The following is a 12,122-nucleotide window of genomic DNA, read 5'->3' as shown; positions in this document are numbered from 1 at the left end:
TGCAGAGTTATCATGAGTGATAAAAACATCAGCAAAAACTACAAAAATAAGATAAAGTGATGCAATAATATTATTTTAAAAGCATTGGTTAACAACATTGGAATACAGTATAAAGTGTATCCTCTATTATATTCTGTTTATTAAACTTTTTGAAGTACAGTATATTTTAAATACACATTGTCGATATTTCCAACACAGATTAAAGTACTGCATCCTGAATCACTGTAAATCACCATAAATAAGAAGTGCAGTCATTATGTCTCTGTCTGCCTGGTCAGGCGAAGCTCCAGCTGGCCCAGAGCAGCAGCAGAGTACTGGCATACACGACCACAACCAACAAGTAAAAGCGGAACAGGAAGCAGTCGAGCTTGGAGCACAGAGCCAGCCACTCGGCCTGAGTCGAAGACTCTGTGTCCTCCTCGGATAAGGCCTGGCGGAGGGACGCCAGCTCCTGGAGAACCCACTCCAGAGCAGAGGGAGGATTCTGGATCTCATTCAGAGACAGCAGATCCTCTTCCAGTGAGGGCTCCAGCTCATAATCTGTGAGAGGATCAAATGAAGACAATTAATTTAGATTTATGCAGTTTTAATACAAACCAAAAAGGCCCAGTTTCCAAACACTTTGGTACAGACTGTTTCATCTCAGCTGCAGCATCTCCAGCAAGGGTCTGTTGTTGTTGTTATTGTCTGTCAGCAGCTCGGAGCTTACCTCCGGACGAGTTGATGTAGTCGAGGGTTTTGATGGAGGTTAAGGCGCTCTCAGAGAAGCCCTGACCAGCTGAGCCGTACTTGTCCAGCAGGCAGGCCGACACTGACATCTGCTTGACCTCCTCCTCGCTGTGGTGGAGCAGCTTCACCACCAGTATGGACTTTATCAGGCTGAGCATCAGCAGGGCCATGCACACCACAAAGAACACACCTGGAGGGAGACGGTTGCTTATTTAATGATGTCCAATAATCAGATTATGACTTGAGCTCCCTCATGTCACATTGTCAGACTTCCAGTATTTAGAGGGAGTATATAGCATAAACAAATGCTACATACTGCAGCATTTATAGCCACATTTACTCCCTGACAGTGCATTTACTGCATGATATAGTCAACAAATACATATTGAGAATATTTTGACAGATATTGCAATTGCAGTATAATTTACATTTATTTGGAAATGAGCATTTTTGCATTACAATTTTCATTTTCACTGAAAAAAAAACAACTATTCAAATCATGATGATGTGACATTTTTTGGGGTCTGTGCCACGCAATCATGTTTTCTCACATCTGGAGAACTAGATTTGTAGGCCAGGACATCTCTACAGCACTATAGTACTTCATTATAATGCTGTTTTGTCACACATTTGACCTTTTATCAAAAAACTACAGCACCCCGATTTGGATTTTGCAGTTGGTTGCGATTTCGATAATATTTAAATTCTACTTTGTTGGTAAACTTGTTATGTGAGAACAATGGTCTTTCTAGTTGTATTAACAACAGAATAAACAACAAAAGGGACATAATTTTGTACATGTACCAAACTGACAAAATCAAAAATTGTGTCTAAAACAAAGCAAAAATTGCTAGAATGGTAAAAACAACAAATGTACTAAAATGATCTAAACAACAAACACAAACACCTAACCCACCCCACCTATGAGTGGAGTTCTGACTGCAGTGGAAGGCAGCTCGTCTGTCATGTTGACCCTGAAGACAGTGTAGCCCAGCAGTATGCTGATCTTGAAGACGATGCGCGTGCCACTGTTCAGAGGCAGGTAGAAGCTGATCACATCCACCAGCATGAGGAAGATGCTGGGGATGAGGAGACCCACCACATACAGCAGGGGGCGCCGGCGGATCAACACCTGAAGAATTGAGAGGACTGAGACAGAGCTGAGGCCTGATGGACTCTTATCATATCATTTTATTCAACCACCTGTTCGTTACAGAGGTCTCTGACTATGCAGGTAGATTTGGTTTTATTTGTCCCACATTTAGACACAGTAGGAAAAGTGTAAATAAATGAATGGCTGAAGTCCATTTAGCTGCTTCAGTTTCAGGGTCCTGGTTTTGTGCATGCTGGCTCACTGGGAGACTTTAATCATTAATGTTATTAGTAATGTTAGAGCCAAAATAGACTTGTTGTTATTATGGTTATGGAAGTAAATATGTCAATATAATTGAATTTAGCTATATAAATTGGGGTTGAATTATTTTAGTAATGTTTAATATTTTTCTATTTTTTATTGTTCTTTGTATAATGGTATGCATAGGTAGAGCCACAGGGAAGGCGTTAGACCACACCTGTATTGTATTGTTCCAGCAAGGTTTAATAGGTTTTTGTTTGACAAAATATGTTTTGAATTTTGGAAATGATTACAACAATCTTCTTTTCTTCTTTTAATACATTTTTACTTTTGGACGTTGACATGCTCTAGAGTTAATTGTTTGGATCACGCAAGTTGGGAATAATCCTACGCAGCCCCCACTGGAATCTATAATAAAACAAGTAACACTGCTTTCCTACCATGGCAGGTAAAAATACCTGCTGTGAAAAAGGCCTATAGAGGTCAATGGAATTTAGTTTGTGATGCTCCCAAAAATAATACAATAAAAAAACAGCCACCTCTAACAACAAAAAAGTAATTTTTGCTCTATTTTATACGAATATTTTCCTTATCCAGAAATACACACGCAAAAAAAGGCAAATGAAGTCAGAAAAACTGTTGAAGAAATATGTTCTTTATGTGTTTATATGTTTTTTCCTTTTGTCCAAAAATCATCTTGTGAGTCTTGAACTCTTGGGCTTTATCTTGTCTAACTGTGTTAATACGTTAAGAAGTAAGTAAGGCTGACCAACATAACCTTTGCTTCATTTTATTTAGTTATTTAATTATTTATATGTAAGTATCTAGCATAAACAAATGGCACACACCACAACATCTACAGCCTCGACCAGTGCAAAATATGTTTTGGTAGATTACAAAAATCCTGTATAAAGAGGTACAATACAGTTACATTGCAACTAAACTGATCAAACTCTTTTCCAGAGGTTTTAGGGCAGTTGACAGTTTACGGCAGTTAACAACTGCAATGAAAAATAGGAAACTGGGAGATATAAAATTAGTTTTATCTATTTATTTACATTTTTTAACTACTTATAATAGTATAATTATTTTAGGAATTATGCATGATTAATATTTTTTAAATCAGTGGTTCCAAACCTGGGGGGCAACCACTAGGGTTTGCTAAAGCTTCACAGGGGGCCGTGAAGCCTTCTTGATTTTAGAAAACGTAAAAAATATACACAGTAGGCCTATATCTCAGCATTACTGTGAAGAAATGTAAATTAATAGAACAATGGCCATCGTTAGGGACAAGAAAATGCTGAATTTGTCAAAAGAGAAGCCTATTAAGTCTGTATGATTGTTGAAAATGATTACAAATGATTACAAAATACAAATACAGACAGAGAATTGTATAAAAATGTCCCCAAAAAGGAAATATTCTGTTCAAAATTCATCCAAATCACTCGTTTTACACAAACGTCTTGCAGTTACTGAGTTCACTGTTTGGGGTCATTGTACAGTTTTAAATATATTATGAAATATACCTAAAATATGTCACTTAGTCAGTTTACTATATCATAGAAAAGGTTAAGGAAAAAGGTTGGAAACCACTGTTTTAAATGAACATTTAAAAAAATCTCACGTACTCTCTGCAGTTCTCCGAATTACCTCTAGGGGTACATGTACCCCCATTTGAGAAACACTGGCCTAAGCTACTTAGCAATGCTTGTCCTTTGATGGGCCTTTAAAGACATAGAGGTCTCAAGTTTTGTTAAAAATCAACGTTTTCTCATCACAAAAACCTCTTCCATCAGTAACTCTTTCCATAAGATACAGCTACACAGTGTAACAATATCCCAGTGAGCCATGAAATGCTCCATTACCAGAAAAAGCCTCCGCTCTTTGAGCTGAATAAATAGCAGCCCTCCCTGCTCTCCACCTGCAATGGGCTATGGGGCCATTTTCCTCACCACTAACAAGAAGTCCATTGATCAGGCAGCCACTGAGACAGTCTCATTATGGTCGCTCACCCTCCCCTGTCTATCAGCCTCCCTCTCTATCTGTCTCTTTGCTCGCCAGAAACCGCCTCAGTCTCATCATTTGGCATTAGCTCGCGAGCCCGATCCATGAAGGTCGCGGCCAATTGCTTTACACTTTACAATTCCACCGCCCAGCGTGGGGTTGGGGTGGGGGCTAACCCACAGAGGGCTACAGTTTAAAGCTCACCATCGATAAACAATCACTGCCATCACAGTGCAGTTACTGGCTCACTTGTTACGGAGCTGTTATACAACACTGTTGGACACCAGTGTATACAAATAAACTACAGTATGCCTTTCTCTTTCATTTTTACACTTTCTTTACTTCACCTTTCTCCTATTTCAGTAAGTGAGAAAGGAGGAATGAGACAGTAAGGCACGTACATTGAACTGGATGTGGGCGTAGTCTGTGTTGTCTTGGTGGATTATCCAGTAGTGGGAGGGAATGGACAACAGTTCCCATTCTCCATCATTCATGAACTCCCTCTTATCATTAGCGATGGCCTCTGCGCTCCTCCACAGAGCTAGGTCTATCTCCTTCACTGCAGAGGGAGAGATAATGAGGCATGAAAGGAAGCGGTAGGTGGAAAAAACAATGAGGGAAAGCTGGAAATATCTGCTTTTTTTTTAGAGAGATTGTGTTATTTCATCCCGACACTTTTGTTTTCCTGTCAAAAGACATGCAAACGAGGTGAATGGACCATTTTCACATGAAATAGTGAACACAGGTGTTAGCAATGATACTAATTATGGTTCCATTTAGGATAGCAGAGCCTTTCAGTGAGCTGACTCTGTTTGACCTTAAGTCCTTAAGTCAGAAGTAGTATCATTGGTAACAGCCTTGTGTTTACCCTACTCTTTCACGTCAAAATGGCTGCTGTAAAAAAAAGTCTGTCTTGATTATTTGCCTGATTTGATAGTAAATTGAAAATCTTTTGGTTATTGATTCATGGTAGTGTTTTAAGAAGAATTATAATTCCATTTATCTGTAAAGTCATTGAAAGATCAATCGATTATTATTTATTATTAATTTATTACAAATTATTACAATTAGTTGTTATTTGTGGACCTAATCATAACCCTTGACTCTGTTCAAAGATGGTCTCTGGTATTGGATGTGATTGGCTCCTGGTCAATGACCTTTGACCCCTTTCTAGTCGATGCTGTGACTGGTTTTGGTCTGGGTGTTCATTCAGCATCTTGAGTGTCCTTGTTTCACCAATGTAGGATGAAAACTCTAGATGGCTAGATGTTCCAACACCCAGGCACATAGTGATGCTATAGGATGCTGCTGGTGGTCCATATCGATTGTACAACTGAGCAAACTCCCTGATGAAGACTCTGGAAAAGCTCTGGAAAAACCTATTGAGTTGCCCTTGAGACTTCAGTGTTTTGTCAAGCTCCCATAAGGTTTGGGAGTCTCTAAGGTACCGCAGATGTGAAAACTCTATGCTGTTCGAGCTGAATTTACTGAGCTTACAGACCCTCCACATCACACCAGCTTCCACCGCCAACCACCACAGGCAGGAAACAGACCTGAGTGAAGCCAGCTGCGGAATGTAAGGCTGCAGTTCTGCTTGTCAAATGGAAAGGCGTACATCTCCAGGCTGCAGGCCACCACCACCTGCATGGGCCGGTAGTTCTTCACTGAGCCGGAGGAGTTGACGTACACGTAGGGGATCGTAGGGGACTTCCCCTCGTCCACACTGGGAGCACACATGAAGGAGAGGGGAGGAAAGGTGAGACATTAATAAGACTTCAGTTATCACTTTGGGGCATCACCAATCATCAATCAACAATCAAACAAACAATATCTTACATGATAGAAGGAAAGACCATTTCTTATATAATCGTTCTTAATTCCCAATATTTAGCTATGTTAAGGGGCCAAACTATTGTCTTTTTAATCATTTAATAAAAATCATGTAGACATGCATTACTGCTGAATATTTTTCAATGCATTCGTAGTGTTTTGATTTTTTTTATAATTTTCCAATCCTACAGACAGCCCTCTGGCTCCACTTACTCATTATAGACTATCTGTTTTATTTATACACTTTCAGATTCACAGAGACCAGTTAAAAATAATGCTAACATGTTTAGCAGGCAAGCTTTGGCTAGCTGGTCAGCTATGCAAGACCGGCCAATGAGCGTCCCTGGGCATCCAGCGAGAACAATTGTATCCCAGCAGCCCTTTGGCAATTATTGGCCTTTATATATCTCCGCCAGGGAGGTAAATATATATTTTCAGTGCTGTTTGTAGGTTTCTTTGATTTTCAGCAGGATTAAGGAGCAACTACTGGCCCAATTTTCATTGACACTTGGTGGAAGGGCAACTTTTCAATCTGCGCAAACTCGTTATTAATATGAATTGGGTACAGACTGGGGTATAAAGAACTATCATTATTATTATTAACTACTATGGACTATTGGCCTTCGTAAAAGTCTGAGTTCTCCAAATGCCATTCAACAGTGTTATTTGTAGAATTTTAAATATGAAATAGTCCCTGTGACTTCTGCAAATCTGACCAATCATCATAGTTTCCGGTGAGTTTTTCCATTATTTTTTTAGAAAAGCAGCAACAATCCCAAAAAAAAGCAAGTGAAATCCCGTAGGTCCTGATATAATATAATTCTTATTGTAAGATGAACTTTGTCAGTGTCGAAATCTAATGTTTGTTGCTAAATCCAACTGGCTTGGCATTCCTAAATCTTGGCCCCTGCTTTCGATCCTGGGTAATACTTAATGACATGTAGACTTAGCGCTATACTTAAAGGTTTTGAGCGGATCGTTTCAGTAATTTCTTACAATTCACTAACGATGATATCAGGTACCCAGATGGCGTCAGATGACAGTGAGATCTCATTGATACCATCGAACTCCTCTGGGTCCCAAACCAGGAACTCATCTGTCCAGATCTGAGGAAACAGAGGAGGAAAATTGTGGTAAAATAGTATAATTTATGTATTTAAATGGAAAAGCCAATATTTACAAAAACCTTTAAATGAAAAATGAAACTTAACAGCCTGTGTTATTGATAATAAAGTTCATGTCTGTGAAGTGAGAGTTTCTGCATAAGGTGTTAAAACCTGACTGTGTAAAATGAGAATTCAGCCACTGAGGAGGTTAATAATTATAAAGATATGTATTTTATGGAGGTTAAAATTATTGTAAATCCTAAAGCAGTACAATGAGTGAAATAAGAGGCCACCTACCTGTCTGTACCAAATACTTGTAGTTATGCTTTGGGTGTTTCCATCCTGTGAAAAAGCGAATGTCTTAATAACATGTTTTAATAACTTAATATTTTAATAATGCTTTTGTTTTATATTAAGTGACTTGAATTGACTAAACCTTTTTGCCATTGCAACCAAACTTGCACTGACGAGCTCATTCGGGACAGACAACTTTCAACACAGCATGCTGCTAAAACCATTAAATAAATATAGATTTCAACAATTTACTTCAAATACAAGTTTCATACTGTATGACGGGCCTTGTGTATGGCTTTTACTTTTTACATTTATTTAATATCCGATGCCTTAAACGAACTATTGGAGTAAAAAACCTGAATTTTAGCAGCAGTAAGAGTTTACCACGTCGAGGACGGACTGTAGTATGAGGTCTATGTAGACAGTGGTAAGACTGGTCCAGTTGTAAACAGGTCGAACTCCACAGTCGTATTTCCTGAGGAGGGTCCTGGTCAGCTGGTTCAGAGCTGATCTCTTTGGCTTCTCTGGCACACATTTAGCCAGATGAGCTAAAAAGGCAAAGCTGGATTATTAAAACGTCAGGGGACTCGAAGGCTACAGCTTCACTGTGCGGCAATTAGTTTGGCAATACTGTATGCACCACTTAAAGCTCCAGTATGTAACATTTAGAATCTATTGTCAGAAATGTAATATAATATTCATAGGTATGTTTTCATTCCTGTATAATCAACTGAAAATAGGAATTACCTTAAAATGAGTTTTTATCTACGGAGTCCGCTATGTTAAAACACAGGTCCCATTTTTCTCAAGTTTCAAGGCAAACGTGTATTCAGTTGGTTCCAATCTGCAACTTCTCCACTAGAAGGCACGAAATCCTGCACGCTGGTCCTTTTAAAGAGGCTCCTCGATGTTTAGGTAATGTTGAGGCCAGACTTGTAGAGTGACCACATTGAGTTGAAATGCTTACAGGGTGCATATCTTACAAAACAATAAGAAAAAGTTGTTTCTGGAGTGTTGGGAAAAATATAATAAAGCTGACAAGTCAAATATGCCATGTGCACTATAGGTACTTAGAGGACCAGCGTGTAGGATGTAGTGGCATCTAGTGGTGTAGTTGCAGATTGCAACTCCCTCGCTTCACCGTCGCCCTCCAAGTGTGTAGGAGAAACTGCGGTTGGTCGCTAACAGCCCTACAGCCAGTGTCTGGTTTGTCTGGTCTGGGCTACTGTAGAAACATGGCAGTTCAACATGGTGGACACTAAAAGGCTAACCATACTGTAGAAATAAAAGGTAACAAAAAAAACATTTTTTTATTTTTCAGATTTCTGCCAATAGATCCTCCTAAACAACCATCATAGAAATTGTGGTGGTGGGGTGGGGTGGGGCAGCAGCAGGGCCCCCTCAGCTCACCCTGGGTCCTGTTACCTGGTTAGTCCAGTCCTGCTAAAAGGTTGAGGGATGTATGAAGTTACTCAATACAATTCAGTATAGTCTATACTGATGATAAATGCAGAGTGTCTTGATGAATTTATCACATTTTTTAGGAAAATAAAGTTTATACTTTTATCAAACAGGCAAAATACATACAAATTGTACACACTAATATGAGTTTATTTGCTCACATTAGAGGTTGTGGTGCTTTATGATAACCAGGAGGGCACAATAATTTTACTTTCTCTTTACCAGTATATTCATTATTACATGTGCACATGTTAGAAAAAAGACCATCACAGGACTGAAAGTGACTCTGTAAGAGAGTAGTTGCTGATATAATGTAAGAAACATAAGCAATTAGCCACAGAACTGTCACTCCAAAGAGCAACCAATGCTGTTTAAAATCTGGCAGCTTCACAATAAACTCCATTCTGATGGAAGATTTCACACAGTAGAAAGCAAACAACTGCAGGTAGTTTATAACTAATAAATCCAATTGTCTGGTGATTTCTTTGGCTAAAAAAGGGGCACCTTACCTGAGAACAACAGCGTCAGCCAAATGAGAGACATCGAGCTGAAAATCAGCCTTCCAGATTGCAGATGTTATCCAGGTGTCACGTCAAAACATCTGTTAACGCAAAAAATATCCACACTTTCATCAAATAAGTTCAGGAGTAGCGGTACTACTGTGTAGAGAAAGAACAGTGAAACCAGGTAGTGCAGACATTTTGGTTGCACTGATATCGATTTTCCACTCCCCGGGTAAGTTGATACATAATAATGAAACTCCCTGAAGGTTTGTTTAGTGCCATTGCAGAGGAGCATGAACACTTAGATATCTGTTATTGTAAAGGTGTTTTTAACACAGCACCAAATACAACATGTCCTAATAGTTCTTCCTTCTCCTTCCTTCCTATAAATTATCTCATATATTTATATACTTAGGTGGATCTTTTGTAGAAGTTGATATCACTCATCAAGTCAAGTCAGTTTTCTTTATGAAGCCCAAATTTCATTTTTCTCAGTGAAGACTGATGAAGATGTAAAAGTAAAAAGATTTTCAGGTAAAATCATTTGAATGTTACTGAAAAGACATAAAATACACTTTTGATTCCCCCGAAACACTTTTATGTGAAATACAAGACCAAAGTTTTCCAAGAAATATGAGAGAAATGTGTTTAAAGTGATGCACAAGACATATAAAATATTTCCATATGGGTTCAACCAAAAAAAAAAGACATCCTACGTCTTGGGTTTTAATATTTATCTCAGTATCATTAATTAAAAAACTTTCAAATGAAGCTGGAGCAAATATTGGAGGGGGAAATGAAGGGGTTAAGAGGTTGAAATATTAATAAGGTTTAAATTTGGAAGAAATTGTATATATTTATCTGTGTACTTGAAAGAGGAAGCACAGTAACCATAAACCATTAACATTATGAATATGAGTACTTTTATTTTATTTTATATTATATCACAATCTGATAAATTAATTCATTGGTTCACTTGTTTGATTGATTTGTTATTGATAAATACAGTTTTTCATGGATCATTTTGACTTTAAAAACAATTGATATATATTATATTGGCTTAAATATCAGCACAAATCAGTTCAGTTCAAATTCAATCCTAGTCTTCCTTCTTCAGTTTATTTTTATGTAATTGTATTGTAATGTAATGCAATCAAATCAGAGACTAGTTATTAATAAATTATTATTAAAAAATTATTTTAGGGGTTACAAACTTGATTGTCAAACTCTTTGAATTTTTTTTTCAGGAAATGTGCCATCTGACACAAGAAAAAGTATAAATAATCTCATAAAGTCGTATATCAACTACCAAACTGTGTCAGTGTTTAAAATTAAAAATTAAAAAATTCTCTTATCTAGAGTAATATGAAGTATGTTTTATTGCAGGAGAAATTGTAATAGGAGCTGAAATCACATTACAGTATGGAGACACACTGTAAAAAAATGTTTTAAAACTTTATTTACAAACAGGTAAACAGACAATACATGAACAACAACAGTTTCTTATTTTTACAATATGGGAGTAATGTAATGTTTGAGTTCACTTTCAAAATAAAATAATATATAATAATATAGAAAAAAATTTGATTTATGGATGTGAAATTATTGATGAGTTATTTTGGTAGAGGGATAAGAAAAAAAAACAATAAATGTTCATATAAAACTGTAAACAACAACAACAACAAGAACATAAAAGACCAAAATAAATCTCCTGGAGCCAGTTCATGCAGTAAACTCATACGGATGGTAGAAACACTTTCAAATGTGACACAGACACCGGAAGTGTTGTATTTCTGTGAGAGCGCGCGCCCTCCGGTGCACACACGCGCGCGTGTTTGTGTCTTTGACAGGTGAGCGCGCGCGCAGCTGGCCGGTGTCTCTCTCGGTGCTTGTGACAGATGGAGCTGCTTTGAGTCGGGACTCAGGGCTGAGAGCATATTGTGGGAAAACGGGAGAGACATTTGGTTTTTCTGTCTTTTGGTCTGCAATGAGAGGGGAACAGGCTGAAAATGGAGAGAACTCAACGAACTCGGTGAGCGCAGAGGATGATGGAGCCGTGTTATTAACAAAAAACAAGTGACATGTTTGTCATCGGAATGCCCGAGGAACTAACACAACACTAACCCCCTCTGTCCGCCCGAAACCTGTACTAAAAATCTGTCATTTTAAAGTTTTCAAATGGTTGGGTAAACTAAACTAGGTAAACAAAAAATTACATCAATATCATATTATTTAGAACAGATTCTTGAATTCGGCTCACATAAAATACACCAAACCGCTGGTATGTCAGTAAAATTCAAACTTTTTCCATGATGGATTTGTCTGATTAGCTAGCAGGGAATTATTCATAAGCATATATTTTTGCTTCTTAGCTAAATAGGTCTTTATTTCTCATTTGCTCGCTAAATTGTTGGAATTTGTTTAGTTATTTAATAAGTTATATAACTATGAACTTATCCAGTTAATATGATAAGCAGATGCTTGATAAATTAAAAATGTCACATTTTAAGTCTAATGTTCTCAGTTGTCGGTACCATATTCCATTAAATAACCTACAGATACAGGCTATAAGTGATTTCATTTCCTTTGTCACCTGAATTATCACTAATAAAAAGTTAATCACATTTTCTTTATTCAGTATTTTGCTCTGTAGCCATCCAAGCAGGCTATTGCTTTATGAATATGCCTTCTTTATGAACTATTACAGCAGACATTGAGCCAAGCTTTTAATATTTTTGTGCACTATAGGTTAACATACAGTTGACATTCTGTGGTGTAATATCAGGAAATTCACACTGTTTTCTGCCTGGTATTGACATAGGAAGTGTGTGTGTGTGTGTG

General features: G+C 37.7%; 2 protein-coding genes across 2 annotated transcripts in view; one reads left to right on the top strand and one right to left on the bottom strand.

Annotated features, from left to right (window-relative positions):
• Positions 1-274: 274 nt before the first annotated feature.
• Positions 275-9,321, bottom strand: htr3b (5-hydroxytryptamine (serotonin) receptor 3B). The gene is made up of 9 exons (XM_035667220.1): positions 9,288-9,321; positions 7,702-7,865; positions 7,321-7,365; positions 6,914-7,023; positions 5,641-5,810; positions 4,489-4,646; positions 1,651-1,861; positions 710-919; positions 275-540 (listed from the first exon to the last, which is right to left on the bottom strand). Exons 1-9 carry the CDS (start codon positions 9,319-9,321, stop codon positions 275-277), a joined length of 1,368 nt encoding a protein of 455 aa, XP_035523113.1.
• A 1,818-nt stretch (positions 9,322-11,139) lies between these two features.
• usp28 (ubiquitin specific peptidase 28) overlaps positions 11,140-12,122 on the top strand; it is a 21,077-nt gene continuing 20,094 nt past the window's right edge. The window contains exon 1 of the mRNA XM_035666784.1: positions 11,140-11,313. Coding sequence (XP_035522677.1) covers positions 11,269-11,313 — 45 coding nt within the window. The 5' untranslated portion in view covers positions 11,140-11,268. The remainder of the gene's footprint in view (positions 11,314-12,122) is intronic.

Source organism: Morone saxatilis, unplaced genomic scaffold, assembly GCF_004916995.1.
Source record: "Morone saxatilis isolate NCDOM2014 unplaced genomic scaffold, NCSU_SB_2.0 Contig20, whole genome shotgun sequence".
NCBI classification, from domain to species: Eukaryota; Metazoa; Chordata; class Actinopteri; family Moronidae; genus Morone; species Morone saxatilis.
Note: the sequence above shows the minus strand (reverse complement) of the source record. Positions and strands in the feature narration are given on the sequence as shown.